The sequence below is a fragment of the Vespula pensylvanica genome, chromosome 2 (assembly GCF_014466175.1).
Source record: "Vespula pensylvanica isolate Volc-1 chromosome 2, ASM1446617v1, whole genome shotgun sequence".
Classification (NCBI taxonomy): Eukaryota; Metazoa; Arthropoda; class Insecta; order Hymenoptera; family Vespidae; genus Vespula; species Vespula pensylvanica.
This window is the reverse complement of record NC_057686.1, coordinates 9,185,715-9,207,965: the sequence shown is the minus strand read 5'-3', so window position 1 is coordinate 9,207,965 and position 22,251 is coordinate 9,185,715. Positions and strand designations below refer to the sequence as shown.

The 22,251-nt window shown below is 35.4% G+C and overlaps 4 protein-coding genes across 4 annotated transcripts; all 4 read left to right on the top strand.

Annotated features, from left to right (window-relative positions):
* The first annotated feature begins 5,735 nt into the window (after positions 1-5,735).
* Positions 5,736-8,073, top strand: LOC122627340. The gene is made up of 4 exons (XM_043808419.1): positions 5,736-6,417; positions 6,505-6,737; positions 6,817-7,619; positions 7,935-8,073. Exons 1-4 carry the CDS (start codon positions 5,736-5,738, stop codon positions 8,071-8,073), a joined length of 1,857 nt encoding a protein of 618 aa, XP_043664354.1.
* Positions 8,074-9,538: 1,465 nt separating this feature from the next.
* LOC122627338 lies at positions 9,539-10,584 on the top strand. The gene is made up of 3 exons (XM_043808418.1): positions 9,539-9,642; positions 9,804-10,165; positions 10,247-10,584. The coding sequence occupies exons 1-3, from the start codon at positions 9,539-9,541 to the stop codon at positions 10,525-10,527; spliced, it is 747 nt and encodes a 248-aa protein (XP_043664353.1). The 3' UTR covers positions 10,528-10,584.
* Positions 10,585-12,417: 1,833 nt separating this feature from the next.
* LOC122637670 lies at positions 12,418-13,472 on the top strand. The gene is made up of 2 exons (XM_043829964.1): positions 12,418-12,722; positions 12,816-13,472. The coding sequence occupies exons 1-2, from the start codon at positions 12,522-12,524 to the stop codon at positions 13,365-13,367; spliced, it is 753 nt and encodes a 250-aa protein (XP_043685899.1). The 5' UTR covers positions 12,418-12,521; the 3' UTR covers positions 13,368-13,472.
* A 1,910-nt stretch (positions 13,473-15,382) lies between these two features.
* Positions 15,383-16,640, top strand: LOC122637776. The gene is made up of 2 exons (XM_043830127.1): positions 15,383-15,929; positions 16,032-16,640. Exons 1-2 carry the CDS (start codon positions 15,383-15,385, stop codon positions 16,292-16,294), a joined length of 810 nt encoding a protein of 269 aa, XP_043686062.1. The 3' UTR covers positions 16,295-16,640.
* The last annotated feature ends 5,611 nt before the right edge of the window (positions 16,641-22,251 follow it).

Below are 22,251 nucleotides of genomic sequence, written 5' to 3'. Positions count from 1 at the left end.
AGGAAAGTGCAAGATGATGATGATGGCCATGCTTATGCTTGCCAAAATGAAGATTATAGGTAAAATCTTGTTGTTTGAGTTTTGTGGCAATATGAGTTATTATTTTTCGATGTGTTACAGGTGTGATAGGAATGATGGCAATGAAAGGAATGGTAATGGGAGCTATGTCACTGATGATTTCCACAGTGATGTTGATGATGAAGTTTTTGAAAGGTGGAGGTGGTGGTCCGTGGAAAAGTGACAGTGGCGATGGAGGAGGAGGAAAAGGAGGTGGTGGAGGTGGAGGTAATACATTATTTTTTCAATCTTAATAGTTTCTCAAACACTACGAATAAAGCACATAATTTTGATTAATTATGATTTATAGGTTACAAAGAAGTGATTTTATTCACAAAGCTACCAAGTGGAGGTGGTGGAGGAAATGGAGGTTATGGAGGAGGTGGTAGTAGTTGTGGTGGAGGAGGTTGTAGCAGTTACGGTGGAGGAGGTGGTGGTAGCTGTGGTGGAGGAGGTTGTGGCGGAGGTTATGGTGGAGGTAAGGGAGGAGGTGGTGGAGGTTATGGTGGAGGAGGTAATGGAGGAGGTGGTGGTTATGGTGGAGGAGGAATTGATAGTTATGCAGTTCCACCATCGTCGAGTTATGGTGTACCTAGTGGTGGAGATAGTGGTTACGGAGGTGGCTGGGGTCGCAGTTTTAGCTCTGCAATCATATTACCACGTCTTGAAGCAAATCGTAATATAAACTTTAAAAAGCCATCTAAGCCTTCTCTTATGATCGGAGAGTCCATTGACCATAGAGAGAGTTTGGATTACGAAGATTATCAAGACTTGAATGTTAACTTCACTTCGCCTCATCTTGACTCGAATCCTTTCAATTATTCGACGTTACCTAATTACTTAAATATTAATGGATCTATAAATGCTAATAATAAGTTACTATTGAATTCTACTTCGATGAATGATAACGGTAAAGCTGAACATGCTGATTCATCTTATGATCTCAACGTACTACGACCAATATATACTGATGAGTGGCAGGCTGTGAAAAATGCGAAAACAATTACTACATCGAATAAAAAAGTAAACGAAGACGGTCAGTCCAAAGGAACAAGGACAAATTTAAATACGGAATAGGATTTCATCACATGAAATTTAAATTTTAATAAATACACGGTGAAAGTAGAATTATAATGATATTTATAATACGATAAAAATAGTAATATAATATGTATTAGTTTGTATCTTTACGTTTAGATTTAAATCTAACTTGAAATTTTCGATACTTTGATATTCAAAGTATGTGAAAGTGGAAGAGAAGTGGTAGCTGTTTCAGTAAGATCGCCTCCTATTGCACGACGTTTGAACTTTCTAGATACCTTTCTGTTTAATTCATCGTCGGCTAAGTTGTAATCTTCAGAGTATTCAAAATATATATGTTTAAATATCCTTGAAATTATTTTATAGGAATTTGATTTTAAATAAAATATCGATACTAAGCATTTAATTATTTTTAATTCTTATTGTATCAAATTTCATCATTTAAATTCTTTCACCATGATCCTTGGCATTGAGCCATGAGTTCATGAAGAATACCGATTGGACGATTTCAATGTTAAATGTGTTGTCACCGAGTCGATCAAGTCATTAAAAAGAAAATCAATGTAACTTCTAATACATGATTATAATATTTAATTTATATAAAAAAAATTTTTTATATTAACGATGTGAAATTATTAGAGAAAAATTTATATCATTTTATAATAATATTACATAAAATTTTCCTAGATAAATTTCTTTTAGAATTGCTTTTTTTTTCTTCAGACGTTCATTAAAATTTGTTAAATTTAATATTCTTTGTTTTAATAATTTGAATAAAGAGAAATATATATCATTCGTACCTTATCATTTACTCTGCCGAATAGACAGTTTACAATATTGCGTGACAAATATTCGTTTAAAATTCATAACATGTAGCGTTTTCAATGTTCAACGCGATCAGATTTGAAAAGAGTAACGGCATGCCGATTTTTCAAGTGAGCAATGTAAAAGATCTAGGTACGCGAGTCTACTTACCGTGTGCGTGCATGACCACGCATATTATTTTTCGTCTATGTTCTCTTTTTTCATCGTAACATATCGTTCGATCACCGTTAGACAACCCAGTGATTCGATCGTGATTAAGAAAGGAACCATGACGACGTTCGATTGACGGGCGAAGCGGATCGGTCAGGAAAATCGGAGAAAGTTTTCGTGTTGAGAACAAAAAGTAGGCTCTGATTGATGTTCAAGAAATAGGTAGGTATCGCGTTTGCAAATCAGTTCACTTTCTTCTTTGTGGTAGAATGCATAAGAGGAAGTAAACGTTTATCGCATACAATTCTTGAATAAAATCTTATGTGACTATTTGATGTAATAGATATAACAGAATGACTTTGACTCTAATAATAACAAATCTTCGTAATAAATCTTTAGATCACGTGAGAAAATTCACGTGCCTACTTTTTAATCCGGATCTAGAACATATCTATATATGTATTTAACATCTTCCTTCTATTCGACTGCTACAAACGGTGAATCTCTGTAAAAACAAATTAAAATACTATTCATAGTAAAATTAACTGGGAAGACAACTCGTCACGAAGATGTTACCTTTCTCCTGATAAAAGAATAAATTATTTATTCACACGTACGTATACGCATGCGCACACATTCGTTCTTCATTCCTGTTAATAAAATGTTATACGTCTCAATTATTCGTTTTACGATTCATTAATTTATCCGAAGTTTCTTGTGTCATGTTCAATAATGTTTAACTCATTACGAACATGATAGATATGCGTATATTATTTGATTGTAATATAATTAAATATACCTTTACTTTCAGATTTCCAATTATCAATTTCACGGATTAATTTTACATTAAATTAAAAATGCTTATATAATTAATCTAAAATCCAATAACAATGAGTCTAATTCCGTTTTAATGTTCTCATTCTCAATATAAGTCCTCATTCTGAAAATAGTTATCTTTTTTTCAATTGTTCATAACGAACGAGAAGAAAATATTAACGCAGTTTCATATATTTACTAAAAACAACTGTCAAAAATATTTCTCTTTTTTATCCAATACATATAATGCGTCCCAGTTACTTGGTACACTTAACGGGCGGTCAACCTGTTCCAATGTAACCTCCTCATAAGAATATTCATATTCGAAAAATACAAGCCACGGTTTCAACTTCTTCCTTCTCCAACATCGTTTTTGAAAGTGTTCCAATTTGTTTTCAAACGTGCACTTTGACATGTCACGATCATTCCTATTTATTTTCCATTCGTCTCCTCGCTTGAAATATTATGGACAATGAACCGTGAAATTATAAGAAGATTATAAATTGAATTGCGTAAAGAAATTTACGATTTTCTTCGGTTGGTTAGCGAGACTAAAGACTAAAAAATAGAAAATAGTTAACAATGTTTAGAAGAAGTGTACCACCGTATACTTTGTACAATTTTGAAAAATAGGAAAAATCTTTGTTATTCGTTGAAAAGCAGCACCTTTACTAAGACTTCTCGCGAATATGGTATTCAGGCTACGTTTGAGCGTAATGTACTTCTTACTCTTCCATGGGTATCGAGACTAAAAGAAACGAGAAGAAGAAGGTTTTGTTTCTTCTATGGCTCTCCATTGACTCTCGTCAAATAGCAAACACGTTTAAAGAAGCCTACAAAGTAAGTTTTCACGAAGATGGAAAGTCGAGCTGATTGTTTTTCGGCTAATGTTCAAGCGAACGGAGGTGAGCGAGGAAGTAAGCAGAGGCCGATACTCGGAGGCTACCTACATACCTACCAACCTAACCGATAGTAGGTCAATGGAATTCATCTGAGCAGAGTACGTACTCGACCGGTTGGCCCACCCAATCGGACATCACGTACTGTCACCACTGTGGTCGAATCTCCGGGTGAAAATTCTTTGGCAATGGTCAACAGTATTGATCCTTATTAGCGTTTACAAACTGGTTAGATGCTCTTACTTAGTAACCACGTGTTTATTGTCAAGAACTATCGTTAAAATACAATGTAAACAATATTAGAAAGCTTGAGTTTAACAAATTATCTATCGCTGATTGATATGAAGAAATGAAAAACATGGATCATCTAAAATTGAATAAAAAGAAAATCGTTGAAACATATCCCAAATGTTTGCAAAGTGATTAAATAAGATTATATGGATTGTAAGTATTGAAGTATGAAAATGAAGTTATTATTATATAATGTTTGAAATCAAAATTGAAAGTGGTATTGGAAGATGAAGATTTTAAATGAAGACCAGCTTTAGAGTCGACCTAGAAAATGTGAAGTTATATACTGCTAATCTAAATATTAACAGCAAGAAGATCGATAAATAGTAGATCGAAACATCTAACGTGCTACAGTTATTCATCCGATTAATGAGAACACCTTCACCGTGATTTTATCAGTGAAAAGTTTTAATATCCGGAAATCGTGTAATTATACTTGGAGAATATGTATACCTGTTTATAATTCAGGTGTAAATATTACTAATGGATAATATCATTTGTATTGATTATTTTTACAATAATTTTTAACAAATTTTGTAATTTCAAAAAGATGTTCATGATACGTTTAAAGTATAAGAAAGCAGAAATAACGAATAATTAGAAATCAGTTAGAATGAGTCTTTTAAACTGAATTCTTTCGATCGTCTATCATCTAATAAAAATAATATCTTTTATACTACCATGAATGATAGTATCAAGATTCTCAGACGAATGCAGTTTTTTACATTGATGTAGGAAGAGAATAGAAAATGACGAGCATACTCGATTCCATCGAAAGATAGTAACTGACCGGTCTATACCCTTATAAATGTGCAAAACTGTATCGTGCAACGGTCTAACGCAACACGCAGGTCCAGGAAATATGGAAGAAAGACTCGGAAGATTGTTCGAAATCTATGCATATCGTAGCAACATACGATGTTGAGTACGACTAACCGTATACTTGGGAAAAGACGACGTCATTAAAATTCGTGAAGTCTACAAGAAGGAAGGAAGACAAACGAGAAGATTCTTTGAAAGACATGTACGTGAAAATACGGGTGAACGCGAGTCTGTCTGAGAGAGGAGAGACGATAATGACCTTCCACGGAGTTGCTAGCCGACGGAGTAGGAGGGCCTTTGACACACTTGACGCTCCAGGTGAATTGTAACCAAGAACAGAGAAGCTCGTGGTTAGTTCTGATCGGGAGATCGAACGGAACGCGTCTCTGGATCGAGATATTTAACAAGATAAAATACGTCAGAAGAAAAGAGAGAAAGAGACAGAGGGAGAGAGAGTAAGAAAGAGGTTTGCTCGAGTCAACCAAAACAGGCAAGTAGATATGTGTCGAAAGTGATAAGCATGTCAACGAGCGTGCCGATCCTCGTCTGCGATGAAACGTGAAGACCTCTGTCGACAGTGTGCGATGCTAGACTATTCTCGGTGGTGTAATTCTATTCGTAATTTTCTAATAAAACTACACATAAATTCGAAGATTTACTTGAACACTGACGTATTTCTTTTATATTGAATATTCAAGAAACTAGAGAAATATTACAATACGAAAACCAAAGAGTTTCGTGATAGAGTGTAGTCCTTATCGAGATCAGATTTTAGTTTCCATGTTGTGTAAAAGAATATAATCTTATCGTCGATAATAGGTAATAAGTTTAAGAATGCAGATTAGAAAACCAATTATGTTGGAAAAAGTTATCTGGTTCGTTACCTTTTTCGCATTAATCGACTTGTCAAGATCGGAATTATTCAACTTCTATTCCCTCGCTAAGATATTTCACGTCAACGAGTTAGTTTCTATAAATGCAACGGATAATGAACTTTGGCGTGGTTTGTTAAAGGATTGTGACAAGAAACTAACGTTCTCGTGTATTCAAAAAAATGCTTACACTTATCTGGATGGTGCTTTCAGTGATAGGAACAATATTACGGTATTCAATGGTTTGACGCTTACGAAAAATAATTTAGATTATGGCTCGTGTATGATAGAAAATGATCAGAAGAACATCGATGAAAATCTTGTCGATGGGTCAACGAAAAAAGATTGCGTATTGAAAGATGATAACGATGAAGAGCAGACCAATGTAAATGGTATGAGAAGACGTGGTAAAACGTTAGATGAAACGCGTAAATTTCCATTGGAAGAAATAACGGATGCACTTCGACAGAAAGCAATGAAATTCTTGGCTACCAGAGATTACGAGATTCAACTGCCAAAACTTTTCTTCGAAGGAACTATAATGAAGATTAGCCCACGTCAAATCGACGATACTGGTGCACTTGTTAGATTAGATTTTGCCCAAGGCGATGTCAGTACTCATGGAAGATTGTTTAAGAAAATAAGTAAGACGATAGTGTTACATACAATACATATAACGTAGATAATTGTTACGTCAGATGCAAACATAACATTGGCATACTTTGTTTCAGAAAAATTCATACAAAACAAATTGCTATTGAGTTTTCTAGCTCTCTTACTGCTGATCAAGTTAATCAAAGTGAAGTTCTTATTTGTAATACCTTTCTTGTTTGGAGTGGGTGCTGCAAAGAAACTATTTTTAAAATTATTGCTCTTTTTCATTCCACCGTTCGCACATATCTTTAAGCTGTGCTCGAGTTTTTATACGTCTTATGGGACGAAATATCATCATCATCATCATCAGGCAAGGCAATTTCGTATCATTATTTATCACTCTATAAAATATATTATTGTATCCAATAAACTATTTATTTTCCTATTAGATCGCTCATCATCATCATCATGTTCCTGTTCCGGTACCGGTACCAACTTATTACGATCACCATAATCATCACGAGGATGACTTTAATGGTTATGATTACACCCATCCACACATTCAATATCGCAAAGACGTGGAGGAATTGAGAGAATGGGGTATCGAGCCATACGACGATTTATACGAGGATGCAAATAAACACATTTCTGGTATTCAACCAGCTCCTGGTGTATTACCAGCACCAGTTGTTGCTCCAGTTTCAGGATATCCTACAGGAATGACTTACAATGGTCCTTATGGTCTTTCTCAATATGCACCAAACGCCAGACCTGTTGTTTCACCTTCTTACCACGACAAGTATCCTGCTTCGATTTCAGCTCACGCACACAATTTGGCCTACTCGGGATACCTTGATGATAAATACAATCGACGTGTCGTCGAACCCAATGGCGTAGCTACTTCCGTTAAGCCTGTCAACGTTCTATCGACTGCTCCAGTAAAGCCAGCAATAAAGAACAAGAACATAAAGAATCCTTATGGGTTTCTAAATCAGCAAAACGTTAGACAGGTCACGATACCAAGGATAACTAAAGCAGTTACAACTTTAAAGAATTCCATCGTCCCGTCATTGACAGCTACACAGATTTATGACGATGAATATTACGGGCCGATAATAAGTCGTCTCGAAGAGATTTTTGTTCAATTAAGATTTTTTGATGAATCTTGCCGAGAGAGACTCGTCTGCAGCATGTACAAAAATCCATCCATTTACTCACCTCATAGTAATCTAGTCTCGAACGAATTATCCAGGTATATATACAGATTTTATTCAATTGATTCAGTTGTTGTTATGAGGGTATCATAAAGAGAAGGTAGTAATTGCCTTCACTCGAAATTGGGATAATCAGGTCATCGAGATTGGCGAAGAATCACGTTTGCTGAGACGTCGCTTCTTAACATTTATATTTTCTTCTTTAACTCTAGTTATCTTTATCATTTTTCTTAACTTGTGCCAAAAGAAATTGGAAATGTATTAAGAAACGATGTTTTCCTTTCTATGTTGTAGTTCAAATACGATCATAATTCATATGATAATTTTAAACATCTGTCAATGCTTGCTTTCAGAGATCCGCATGAACTCAAACGTGGCACGTTGGAGAGTGCTTCCAGTCAAAAGTTTCATAAATACTTAAACGCAGCGAGAATAGGTCAAGATCGAGGCGACTGTGTACGGACATACCCCTGTCACATAAATACCGAATAAATTCCGTTTAATTCTTAGAGAAGATTTTTATGATGCATGAATCTAGCGGTAATTAGATAATCCGTGCAAGAAACCATGCGTGCCTCCTTATTAGCTTCCGTGAAGTGACGTGCTAGTGAAGTGCGTGTTCTTCAATGTGATTGTTTAATCTTCTAGCAATATTGCCATGATAATGTTAAGTGCGAAAATATTGATGTAAAAATACTATATTTTCTTAATATCTGTTGCTACCGAATCTTAGAATTTATATTCGATGTACCTAAACGAACCTGTTACATAGCGATATCCCGAGGTATTTAAAATTTTGTCAATGCTGATTATAATTAATTTCATTTTTAAATGTGTAAATTAAAATACTTAGCCTTGATAAAATATCGCACACGCATTAAATATTACCAGGATATATATGTGATTCTATAGTATATATATAAAATCTGTAGTAAATTATATTATTAGGTATTTATTTCTTTAATTATTTTCCTAAAGTTTTATTTATTTGATTTAAGTAATTATTAAACCGATTAATACCTACGTATTCGGATGCCATATTCACTGTTTTTGTAGCTTCATTCAATAAATCTCAACATCTTCAAGCTTCGTTCGTTCAATGTGTTGTATGATGTTAATTAGTTCATCTTATAAAGATCCTAAACGAAAAACTATACATATTGCTTCTATTTTGTACAATAAATCATTTAAAAATATTTGTCTTATTATATTTCATCCCAGAATGATTTAAAATACTTGAAGTATCTGCAAAAATTTAATATCCATATCTCTGAAATATATATTCGATCTTTCAATGCAGGAAACCGTAAAAAAAAAAGTCTGATTTTAATAGAAAAGCAGAACAGAGAAAAGTAGAATAAATTATACCAATCTTAATAGTACTAAAAACCATGGATCGCTTCGGTATATCAGCTTACTATACTTACGATAAAGTAATGAATCAAGCAACACTGGTACTAAAATAGTTTCATAGCTTGTTTTATGTTAACTGGTCGACAATAAATTTCGTGCGACTGCTTCTGATAAGCTTAAACATAAATTTCGTTATTAAATTGGACGATTAATGGAAAAGATACTCGAGTATCCAAGATAGACGGTTATTGCAAATGTAAAATCGTAACTTGAATAAACTATTACTGTTTATGAAAGAGATTAGTGCTCGTCTCTTTGGCAAAGGTAACGAAACACAAGAAACATCATCGAGCTGCGTTACCGAAATGAAATTGAAACGGGTTGTAGATGTCGAAATCAAAAAAATATTCCGGAGGGAAGGAACATCGAGCCGTGAAAACATCGGCACCCTAGATAATGAGGCTTTCTTCTTTCCTTTCGGCCGGCAACACGTTCCTGATCAAAATTCATTGTCCGTGCGTGTGCGTTCATCGGCTATAAAACCGCGTTGTCTTCGTTCGAAGTGGCATTCGGTGTTTAGTCTCGCGAATCGGTAGTATCAGCCATGAGGATCGTGATCACACTTGCTTCTATAGCCCTACTTGCCGCTCTCGCAGGAGCACAAAATGTTGCCACTACGACAGAAGTTCTAAATAATATTTATTCTAGGTAAGTCAGTGAGAAACGTCTATTCTTGCTCTTTAAAATTAGAGAGAGTTAGAAAAAATGTCTCTTTTTTTTCCTTTTATAAACTTATAACCTTATAACTCTTGTAACCTTATGTTAACTGTTATTTTTTAAGATACTTTAAGCTCACTTTATTTTTTCAGATGTGTTGATAGTGACTCTATGTTGTCCTGCGTGAAGCCAAAGATCTTGTCTTATCTCAGCGATGCTGTTAAGCAAGAAAGACTTGCGATTACGGAAGATTTGGCGATAGTTAAGTCACGAGAAGCTCCTGAAGAAAACCCCGAAGAATATTATCCTACGAAATACGACATCGCTGATCCAGCCAGAAGAGAACTTCTTAGATCTTTGATGCTCGAAAAAGTGGATGCTTATTTATCCAGTCATACTCTCGAGGCTAAACTACCAGAAGCAATTGTTGGATCGAACATCGTACCGAGATCTTTGGTTGAAAGTGTACCAAAGTATCTTAGCGTCCCACTCAGTGATTCCTCCAATGGACAAGGTAAAAAATATTTGTTCATATTTGGAAGTAGCGACTGAAAACTGAAAATAATCGTTAAAATAAAATTTCATGAATTTTCAGGGCGTGGTTTCGTAAAGAAAGTGATGATTCCTTTCCTCTTGGGTCTCAAGTTCAAGGCCACCGCATTAGTACCCCTTGCACTCGCTTTGATCGCAATGAAGACCTGGAAGGCTCTTACTCTCGGTCTTCTATCAATGGTTTTGAGCGGTGCAATGATGATATTCAAATTAACCAAGCCTAAGGTTGCTTATGAAGTTGTTCATTATGGACATCCTCCCGTAGAACATCCACCTCACTGGGATACTTCAGCCCATGGACCATACAGAGCCTACAGGAAGTAGGAACTCACTTTCCTTATCTCGTTAGATCGTTTATTTAATATTTATTCATGCTACTCAACTACGTTTTATTTATGTTAAATAAAAAATTTTACATTTTTTCATCGAATCCTTTTAATCGAAACTCTTATTTCTACCTTACCGTATCGTTATTTAGAACAAAGTAGAAGTACTCTCTTTTGTAATGTTTACGTATCTATATTCGTAGGTATGTATGTATATATATTCGAGAATAAGTGAAATGAGAAAGCGAAATCACTTCATTCCGATTGTTAGCGAAAGCTTTCTTTTGGTCAGGAAAGTTCTTATCCCTTTAAACTTATACTCCTAAAATATTGTATGATTGACCTTTCTATGAAAGAAACGTGCGACAGAGTATGCAGAGTGAATAGTTTTACGAATTAAGAATAAATGGTAATTAAATCCAAGAAAAATATAGAAAGTTACTTTACACCTATTTTGACATAAAGTTTTAAATAAAAATTGTTTGTATCGTAGAATCAACCTTCTTTGGAGTGTATTTTTCGCTTTCTACTAACGCCAAGTGCATAAAACCGTGTGCTGGATACAACGATAGCATTTTGACGAACCTCAGGGAAAACACATCGATCGGAATTCGTTCCAATATCTCAATTGGATGCATATGTAAACGATGACCCGAAATTCCAATTACCACCTCATTGTCGTAACGTTAAAGAGGGAAAAAAGGAAGAAATAGAAATAAAAGACGAAGAAAGAGAGAAAGAGAGAAACAAAAGTCTCTCTTTCTCGACATTCTCTTACGAGAAACTCACGCGCGACTTGCATTTCCGATAGTCTATCCTTCTATCTCTCTCTTTCTCTAGTTCTTCGCGTGAGCGACGTGAAGAGATGTTTTAATTATGTCTCATAGGGGTGAAATTAACGCCTATGACGGATTGTCGCGGTAGCGGAGGGAAAGGAACGTCGTTAACGGAGCAGACGCGTGGAAAGTTGGTTCGTGGCAAGAATAGATGATCGTTCAATGCCGATATTACAACGGTGTTTTCATAGAAAGACACACGAGACTTTCCTACCCTTACATACGTAAGTCTAATTATACTTCTGTCCTCAATTATTCTGTTTAAAATGAACTGCTATCACTTTGGATATTTAATGACTAATTAATAAAAATTATATATATATATATATATATACAGGGACCATTGAGTAGAATAATTTATTGAGAATTATAAAATTAATGATAATTATCGCGCTACTTGATGTTCAATATTACAAGTAAAAATGGATAAAGATAAAGACAAAATTAAAAACACGTTCTTTCGTGACATTAATTAAAACAGCATACCAATACGAAATTCGAATGTCATCACGTAGAGGAGAAAACTTTCGTTATAAATCCAAAGTTCGTTTGTAAATCACGTATCGAAAGGGTTTAGAGACAAATCGTAATTAGGCAGTCGGCCGACGGACTGTCGGTAAGAAAATCAAATTCCGGGCCAAATTTCATTAACTAGGTATGATCGTTGATAGAAAGCAAATTGACGGCTTTTAATAGGTGAGATTCCATGGCGTGTTTCGTGTACAAAAAATGGGCCTGACCCATTGGCCAGACGACTTTATATCGGCAAGTTCTTCGATCGTTCGTATATCGTTATATTATCGACAAAGTCCATAGAGAGGAGAATCCTCGGTAATTATTAATGCTAGTCACGATTGAAGCCGAGGCCTCGATAATCGAAGACCATACTGAACGAAAAGAAAATTCGTGGTCATGCCGGTGGATTGGTAGGGGGTTCGTGAGCGTACGTACGCACTGTGCATCCTGGACTTGTCGATGTTACGATTCGACGATAGGCCTTCGTATAAATAGCGACATGCCCAACCCATTGGCATCAGTCGTGGTATCAACGTCTTCCTTGGACAGTTCGAGGACGAGAACGAACGCGAGCCATTTCATTATCTTCTTCCTTGGGATATATACGAGACAGGAAGAAACAACGATCCCTTCCGTCATCATGAAGTTCTTCGTCCTATGTTCGTTCATCGCATTGGCCGTGGCTCAGCCAGCGAAAAATGAACTCTGGAAGGGTACCAATTTGGACCAGATGGTCGATCAAACCAAGAATGAATGTGCACAGAAAAACGACGAGGTATCCTGCATGAAGTTCAAGGTTCTCAACCTTCTAGATCAACTCTTCCGCAAGGATAACTTCAAGGTAAAGCAAAACTTCATTCTTTTCGATAATCCATCGATTAATTTATACCTTTAATTTCATTCTTTTTCTATTTTTTTTTTTTTTTTCATGCAGGTATCCGAGTCCGTGGAGGTAACTCGTAACTCGTATCCCGTCGAAGAAGTATCTGCTCGCGGCGAAGGATCCTTCCTCGACAACGTCCAATCCTATTTAACTACCCACGACGTAACCTTCAAGCTACCCCTTGACTCGACCGTTAAAGTTAGCTCGCGAAACATCGAAGATGACAGGATTACTTTCGACGTCCAGTTCGGTCAGGGTCGTGCTGCCGAAGAAGCTCGCAAATCGAAGCTGAAGAAAGTTGTCATCCCGATTCTCGTATTCGTCCTATTGAAGGCCATGACTCTCATCCCTCTCGCCATCGGAGTTCTCGGACTTAAAGCGTGGAACGCTCTTCAACTTTCGTTCTTCAGTTTCATCGTCTCCGTCGGCATGGCGATCTTCCAACTTTGTAAAAAGATCGCAGCAGAAGGTCATGCAGCACCGATCTCCGCGCACGGTCCTTGGGAATATCAGACGCAATACAGATCTTTCCAGGATCAAGAACAGGACGCTACCTCGCAATTTGCTCAAAATCTCGCCTATTCGGGATACGCACAATCGTAAAAGAAATTATAAGAAAAAAATCTGATGTCTCGACTTTTGTAAAATAGCTACCTTCCTATTTCTATGTTTTATTTATAAATAAATTATTATTATTATCGCAATTCACCTTACGTTATTTCTAATATTTTGATCTACCTTCTTTTATGAATGCTATATACAAAATTTATTAAATGAAATAAAAAGTATTATATAAAATAATAACTATTCGTATATCATTCTTATTCTTTCGTTCAACTGGAAATAATTTTATAAGTTATTCAACAAGTGTTGATATTACTTACTACCTTAATGAATATATTAATCTAATGTAAATTAATTTAACGGTATTTGATGTGTCGGACTTCTTGTCACGTAATATACATATTAAAAATTTTTATAAAACATCTCGATTAAAATACGGGCTTTTTAAAACTTTTTAAGTTTTTTTTATTGCTTTAATTTATTACCATAATAAATTAACCAGGCATACGGATATGAATAATATTAATTAACGATACGATTAATATATTTAAATCATTAAATCTCTCAACGTTTTTATATTAAAATATATAGAAGGTACTCATGAAGTGAGGCTACTTTAATGATATAAATATTTTATAAACTATGTAAATGATGCTATCAAATATATTTTCTATGTAATGAACTGTAATACTTTGTGAAATAATGTTCATACCTACCGAAATATGATTTGTATAGATTCTAGAAAGGTTTCTGATATTTTTTGTATTCTTTTTATAAAGTAATATAAAATGATACTAAATGTAAATACTTAAATACTGTAATAAATTATATAAATAATAATAAAAATACTTAAATATTGCAAATGCTATAATACTTAAATATAAAATGATACAAAATGTGATAAAGAAATATGTGTTTGAACTAGATTTGCATGAGAAAGTTGTCCACACATTATAAAGACACTTTCCAACATACTTCACTTTCTCTGCTCTGTCCACGAAAAATGACAATGGACAAGATACTATGTCATAAAAACAAATTTACAATCAAACGAAAAATAGGTAAACCTACGTCGACGAATAGAAAGTATTACAATAGTAAATGCATTGGACGGAACGAGAACGTATAATTTATCAACCGAAAACAGACAAAGCATGTTCGTATCATTGTCTCAAAAGAGTTACTATTGAATGAAAAATTCAAGCCGATGAATGATCATTCATGCCACTTGACGCAATGAATTCTCGAATAAACTTCTCTTAGTCATTCAGAGAACTAATGAAATTCGTAGTGCTTGCTCATACGTTAAAACACGAACAAAAACGCGAGCGAATCGGCAGAGAAGCCATTCCAGTAGGATAGGACGCGAAAGTAGAAAAACTTTTTTTGAAGGATTTAGAAGAAATGGCTAAAAAAGAAACCGGACTTGCGTCGTAATCGTAGAAGCTTATGGTCAGTCGGTACAACGAGTCCAAGTAAGAGCAACTATGAAAGAAAAGACTTAGAGAGAAAGAGAGAAAGAGAAAGAGAAAGAGAAAGAGAAAGAGAGAGAGAGAGAGAGAGAGAGAGAGAGAGAGAGAGAGAGAGAGAGAGAGAGATGAGGGGCAAGTTCCGTTTCCCGTGTATCGCCTGGTACGTATCGCATGCCATCGTGTACGATGTACGCGACGTTGCGCGCGAGAAACAACGAAGCGACAAACAACGACGACGACGAAGACGAAGACAATTGGACAAACGTAGGCGAGTTCGTGTACGTATAGGGACTGCTGGTCTATGCCAGTGAAATTTGAATAATTTTCCTTCGATCGTTGATTCTTGGCATGTGCGACCGAATAACATAGATTTGCGGGGGGCAAATTAAATAAAAGGGGCGGGCCACTCCTCCGTCAGTCGCAGTTCGATCGCCGATCGTTCGTACGCACGAGTCGACGATCGATCTTTATACATATCGTCTTCCATTCCTTGTTTTCCTTTTTATCATAAAGTGGAAACAAATAGTCGAAAGTGCCTTAGCGAGTGTGTGAAAAAAACAGAGACATAAAGAACGAACGATCATGATAGCGATATTATCGATTTTGTTACTGGCAGGATCCACGATAGCCAGTCAGGACTTCCTAACGAATTCTCTGAACCACTGCATCTCCGCGGATTCTTGGTCCAGCTGCCTCAAACACGAGGTCCTTGGATACCTAGATGAAAAGTTGGGTACCATTACCGAAGCCAGGTCTCTCGATACCGTCGATGAAGCCATCGTAGCGAGAACTTTCAAGTATCTCAAGAGTTTTGATTATGGCTTGGACTTACCCTTCACCGATGCCAGTTTAAAATATAGACCGAGTAGAAGCTTGGCTGATCTTGATATTGAATTTAAAGGCAACGATGTTGTTACCAATCAGGCTCGTGGATTACTTAAGAAAAAGTTACTACTTCCCTTTTTGCTCCTGTTGAAGTTGAAACTAAAAGCACTTATGCCGATCTTCGTGGCTATCATTGGATTGAAAGCTTTGAAAGCTCTAATTCTCTCGAAACTCGCTATCTTAGTGGTCGTTGGATTCCTTGCCGTACAATTCTTAAAGAAGGGTGGCATGATGATGCCTATGGGTACGTGAATAAACATTCTACGAATTTATGAAATTAATATTATTAAAAGTTAAATTTTGTGAAGGATGTAATCTAAATAATTTATATGTTTCAATGCTCTAGGTATGTCAATGGAACCGGCTTCTCCCGCATACGGAGCTCCACCTATGCCCTCGACCACGTCGAGCTACGATCCGGCTAACACATGGGACGGAACCGGCCCGTATTCCCGCGTTTGGACGCCGACCAATGGAGTGGAGTCTCAGAATTTAGCATATAGCTATTATTCACCCAGCAGTGGTTCAAGCTCGTATAGTTCGCTTGGTTCTTCTTCATCCTCTTCGTCTTCGTCGTCTTCATCTTCAGGCAGCTCATCGAACTACTAGACGAAGAAGGCTAAGTGATCCATTCGTCAATGCCAGTCTCGATCGTTCGTCTAGACCAAAGAAGCTAATAACACTGAATTGACACGCGAATCGAAGCAAAATACAGCTTTCGATGAGCTCTCACCTCCACTTCCTCCCCTCTCATCGACTAATATTTCTCGTATGTCCTCGAAGAATATCATCGATCATCACATTGGACGTACTTCGATGTATTAGATCCGATCAGCAAAATAGCCGATCGAAGTTTTTGATCTTTCCTGTCGAAAATGTCGATGGATCATCGAGTGAACATCAACGAGTACGAGATATGTTACCATTTTATGTTAGACGGTTAATTCCTTTTGTGCGATCCCACGATTTATATTTATTGTTCTTCGCGTAAGACATGATAATTTATTATTACTTTCACATTTGTTAATAAAAGCATTTTTCCTGTAAATATTGTGGTATTAATTTTTTAATCATTAACGTTCTATTTTTATGAATATAGAACACCTGGATGAATGTTACCATATATACAATCGGTAAAACGGGTTATCATTATTTCATGAATATTCAAGACGTGAAGAAATCCGAAACTATATCCATTATTAATTAAACACAGCATATGCTTTATGTCCATATAAACCACATTTGTATGGCAAAAATGATGGCAACAAATGATAAAATTTATAATTTCTTTTTATATTCGGAATACAAATTTTTTCTATTCAAATTTATTACCTAAAAAGGAAATATTCTCTTTATCATAATAAATTATCATTACTATAATGAAATGTTGTAACAAAAATATTTTATTATGATTGTATTAAATAATTATGCAAATTTGTTTATTTTTTTTAGCATCATACGACATACTAGCATGATTGTACTTATTGTTTTGACAATATCTGTATTTTATGGTTCGTCGGCAACGTAGGAAATGATACATGATTGATAAAAGATTAAATAGTTTCGAAGATTAAATAGAATAGCTTTTTTTGTTATTTTTTAGTTTAATTTGCGCTTTTTTTTCTTATACTTTTAAATAATATAATTGCAAAATATGTTTAATAATCGATGAAAGCTACATTGTTGACGGTCGGTGATGAGAATCAAATTGCTGTAGATGTCGTGTTCGGTATAAGAAAATGTCCGTGTATTTTTTAAAACTGAAATTATTGATTTAATAACAAAGTAAAATAATTTGTCATATGTCGTAGATCAGCAAACATTTTCTAAGAAAAGTCGTATCGATAATTGAATTTATTAATTGAATCATTAATTCTATAATTTTTAGCGTTGCATTCCGGTAGTCTCGATTAACAGAAATAATACAACTTAATGAAATATTATATAATATTTTCATATATAACGCCGTTTTCATATGTCGGCGTTTATTTTTATAACGAGCTCGAAATTTTCTCCATTTGTTATCTAATTCAATTAAAACAAATAATTTATTTTTTGGTTTTTGAAAAAATAGTGATTCATTGTTATAATGCTTAAGTCTTAAATTTTATTTCGCTTTTAAGACAATACTTTTTCTTCTGACTTTTATTTTACATCAGAAACTTCATATTACAAATTAAAAATTAGACTTTATATTACAAATTAAAAAGAAACACATACACAATGATCACTAAACACAATAAAATTGATTTGCAAGATAATCCAAGTAATTCGAAAGAGCTCCTAGAGATACACAATAATCGAAAAGGTTTCGTTGAAAGAGTTGCTGCATGAATGGTACAAGCTCCAATGCCCCACAAGAAAATCGACATAATCCGCTTTGGAGCCCTCGTCCCTTTAACCGCTTGACCACAGGATCTTCTACTCTAAGGATATCGACCTTTCTGAGGAGGGAGATAGAAAGAATAAGTAAGAGAGATAGAGAACGAACTACCAGTCCATCTCGAAGTAGTTTCGTCATTGTGCAGCCACTTGACGTTTCTTACAAACCGTGAAAAGATTTGCGAATTATGTTGTTTGAAAAGGAAGCAAGAAGTCATTCGGACCTTTCGAAGAAAAGAAACTTTCGTTATTCGCTCGAGAGAAAATATATTCGATTTGAGGAAATCTATATTGCTCTTTCTTAAAGATTTTAATCAGTGAAGAACTAGCAGGAAATAATGTTGAAACGTTTATGACTTACATTATATAAACCAATTGCATAAGATAACGTTGATAAGGTATCGATTATAGTTCGGTAAACGATAATCAACGATACCTTATAATTTGTCAGTTACCGTAAACGTTCCACTTTTAGACAAAAATTTATAGTCGCGCCAGTCACGCACCTCGAATGAAGAAAAGCAGACCTTTGCGTGTGACGCAATGTACGCTTTAACGATGGCATTCACTTCGCGCATAGTAGATACATACATATGTAGTACGTACGAGCAACGTCTTGCGTTATATTTATACCCTCTTCGTTCCTTCTTGCATTTTCTTTGAGTTCATCGTCGTTCATCCTTTTTCGACGGAGATCCCAGATTTGAGAAACAACTCAATTGCCTTCCACCTTTATTTATTCATAACGATTATCAATGAATTATTAATGATAAAAACCCAAGTTCGTTTCTATATTCTATCAATTATTTTCGATGAGAAACGAATGATATTCCACTTAAGATAATTAGCGTATTTCACGACCGCGTAATTACGAACATGCGTTCGATTTATCGATCGATCGATTCTCCAGGATGCAACATTTCCTGTACTCTTTATATATTCTTCAGGATATACCCAAAAGTAGAAAGGAAAGAAAAGTTTTACACGTTTGTCGATCCAAGCTGCAGCGTTCGTTTTTTTTTTCTTCTTTCTCTCATTCGGGACCCATTAAAAAAAGTTGCTCGAAAACTGGAGATCCTTTGTGGGCGTATATTCGTATAGAGCGTACGCCTGGTTCTGATCGAGAAAATGAGAAAGAAATAAAGAAAGAAAGAAAGAGACAGGAAGAGGAAGAGAAAAAGGAGCATAGAGAGGGCAACTGTCTGGGGATGCAACGTACGGCACGGTGAGTGTAGGTGCCTGTTACACAACCGGAAGCACTTCTCTCTACCGGGGATGGAAAAAGAAAGTTCTTCATGAACCAGAATTCAGTCTTCGTGCTCCCCTTTCCGTATGCTACGCCTCCATTTTTTTTATACATATCACGTACTCACGCAGCTCTTCCTCGTTCATATAGATCATAGGTGGGCAACTGACGGCCCGCGGGCCATATACAGTTCACGCTTTTATTTGTATGCTTCGGTAAAATCAGAGAAAATAATCTCCTCTATTTGATATCGCCGTGTCTCGTAAGCTGCACACCTTTTGTTTCTATATTTTATTCTTTTTTTTTTATATCAGTTTTGTATCGTTATTGACATTTATATATTAATGGCCGATGCAGACGAGTGGTAACACACAGTGACGTCCGGTTGGTCAAACGTGCGTTGCAGCGCACGTATATTTTGAACATAGCAATGCATATAAGAGTGCGACGCTATATCCACGCAATATGCTATCGAACTTCTAATTGAAGAAATTAAAAAATATGACAAAATTTGAAATGTTACGAACAAAGATTATGGTGACAAAAATAAAAAGGAAAGCATCCTGAACGAATATTTGTCGAAAATTATCGAATAATTTTGATGTTAATGATCTAAATATCTGGAAGATTTATATTCATTTCATTAAATAATTTTCGAAAGAATAATACGTAAACACGACGCACGTCTGCACTGCTCGTTTGCAGTAATGCATCGTATATTTGATGACATTTAATTTGGTGCATCACTTATCACTCGTCTGCATTAGAGTTAAAAAGAATTGGTATTTAAAATTTTTTAATGATAATATTTCGAAAGTAAAAATATGTTATGCTATATTTTTCTTACTATCATCAATAATTATAATAATTATTTTCGCTAAAATATCTGTATTCTAATTATTCCTATTCTAGAATAGATAAAGTGTGAAGATATCTCGTAAGCTGCACACAGCTTCATAGATTTTGTTTTTAAACGTAGAAGGATGACTAATGAACTTAGATATTGAGAGAACGGATTGATTGATGTTGGGGATCGTGTGACCCACAGCAGAGAAAAAGTTGCCCACCTCTGATACAGATTATAGACTACTACATCTTTCGGACAAAAAACTGTTCAACGCCGAACACTTTTATTATTTTATGTATATATATGCTATGCGCTTTTATTATGAACTTTTCAATTACTATATCTTCATTTCAATTACTATTTAGCACATTCTTGATTTCGTTCCAATATAATCTTCTGGCTATTTTTATCAATTAATTTATAGGAAAAAGATCTTGATTTGAGAACGCGATTATTTACATATATTTGAATTATATTACTAAGTATGATTTTTAATCTTTGTTTCGAATATTTATCTATCTTTAATGTTAAGATTACTAGTTAAGTAGAGAAGATTGTTCATTAGTGAAAATATTTTTATGAAATTTATTTTCATTAAAAATGAAATAAATATTATCCATGGACGAAGATAGGAGGTTGTAAATAAATTAGTTTTCTTAATAGGTGTGAAAAATATATGATTTATTTATTCTTTTATCACGTGAATTTTCGTAATGAATTAACTCATCTTAGACGTCGGTTTAACCTGTTTAACAGGTTAAAGAATTTTACAGAAATGATTTGATTTCTTTTATTTTCGTTCATAAAAGTAGTCCTTCTTTACTCGTATGGAGCGCTGTATTGCTCGAAGGAAGAACCGCGTCGTCTGTAACACACGCCGTGTGGTTTGTGGTGCTTACGTAATACCAATGTTCTTCCTCTTCGTCTCTTCTAGGTAGTTTATTTTATAAAATAAACATTGTTCGTGTATCAACGCCCACGCTAGCGACTCGATGCAATCGAATATCTAATAATGTGTATAAAAATCCGTCTTTAAGTCGCACGTATAGAGATCGTACATCGTAATTACCATAATCATAGAACTACTTCGACCGAACCGCGTGGCTACTTTATTGTAAGCGACTGACCGCTTCGATCGCGATACGCTATGACATTTAATTCTCTTTTTCTTGCTTTTTCGATCAGCTGCATATCCCGTTTCTTTTTCTCTTCGTCTTGTCTTCTTCTCTGCTGAGGATCGCGGGACGATCATTTACGTTACTCCCTTGCGGCCATCAGTTAACATTTCTAACTAACATCCCGGAGAAAGGAATCGACGGTGGACGATGAAATGTCGATAATCAAAATCTCGTATCGTACTTCGAGTCTTAACAATTGCAATTATTTAATCCGTAACCTTTAAATATTAAATACGAAATTAACGACTCGACTAGAGGAATATAACAAAAACCAACGAGATTATCTCTCATCATGGTGACGTCCTAAAGGCGGCAAAAATTCTAATCTATAACCCGCACAACAGGTCTGCCAAGAATCAAGTACCATTTCTTTATGTTAAATTATATTCTCGTGTCAAAGATCCGATAGATCGATAAGGACTCTTTCCAAGAGAATGGGGAAAAAGAAAAGGTGCCTTTAGAGAATGCGAGAAAAGAAAGTAAAGAAAGCAAGAGACTCCAAAAAAGGAAAGAAAAAAAAAACGAGAAAGAAGAGAGAAAAAAAGAGAAAAGACTGCCGCCTTCGAAAGTCACAGGTAAAGGGTCCGTATGAGCACAAGTGCAAAAACACTTCTGTTTGGCAGGCGTTAACGACTCCATTCTCCTCGCACCGACGCTTCGAGATTTTACCGCGATCCTCGACGCGAAGGGTTGCTCGTAAAGTAGTAAAGAAGTCACGTTCCCTCGGCTTTTTACAAATTTGCGACTAGGGGAGAGAAAAGCACGTGGTATTTCTTCGAAAGGGCGATCATCGGTGGCCTTTATCTCATACAGATCGGTTCGACGCCCTTCACGAGTGCCGGCACGAATTCGAAAACGAGTCTAACCATTGTCTTTCACCAAGAAAAGTGATTCGTATCAAAGGCTCCCATCA

Coding starts and splice junctions, on each gene's coding strand:
- LOC122627340 (XM_043808419.1), top strand. CDS start 5,736: ATGCAGATTAGAAAACCAATTATGTTGGAAAAAGTTATCTGGTTCGTT. Junction 6,418..6,504: donor AAGATTGTTTAAGAAAATAA/GTAAGACGATAG, acceptor ACTTTGTTTCAG/AAAAATTCATACAAAACAAA. Junction 7,620..7,934: donor GTCTCGAACGAATTATCCAG/GTATATATACAG, acceptor GCTTGCTTTCAG/AGATCCGCATGAACTCAAAC.
- LOC122627338 (XM_043808418.1), top strand. CDS start 9,539: ATGAGGATCGTGATCACACTTGCTTCTATAGCCCTACTTGCCGCTCTC. Junction 9,643..9,803: donor CTAAATAATATTTATTCTAG/GTAAGTCAGTGA, acceptor TTATTTTTTCAG/ATGTGTTGATAGTGACTCTA. Junction 10,166..10,246: donor TGATTCCTCCAATGGACAAG/GTAAAAAATATT, acceptor ATGAATTTTCAG/GGCGTGGTTTCGTAAAGAAA.
- LOC122637670 (XM_043829964.1), top strand. CDS start 12,522: ATGAAGTTCTTCGTCCTATGTTCGTTCATCGCATTGGCCGTGGCTCAG. Junction 12,723..12,815: donor TCCGCAAGGATAACTTCAAG/GTAAAGCAAAAC, acceptor TTTTTCATGCAG/GTATCCGAGTCCGTGGAGGT.
- LOC122637776 (XM_043830127.1), top strand. CDS start 15,383: ATGATAGCGATATTATCGATTTTGTTACTGGCAGGATCCACGATAGCC. Junction 15,930..16,031: donor TGGCATGATGATGCCTATGG/GTACGTGAATAA, acceptor TCAATGCTCTAG/GTATGTCAATGGAACCGGCT.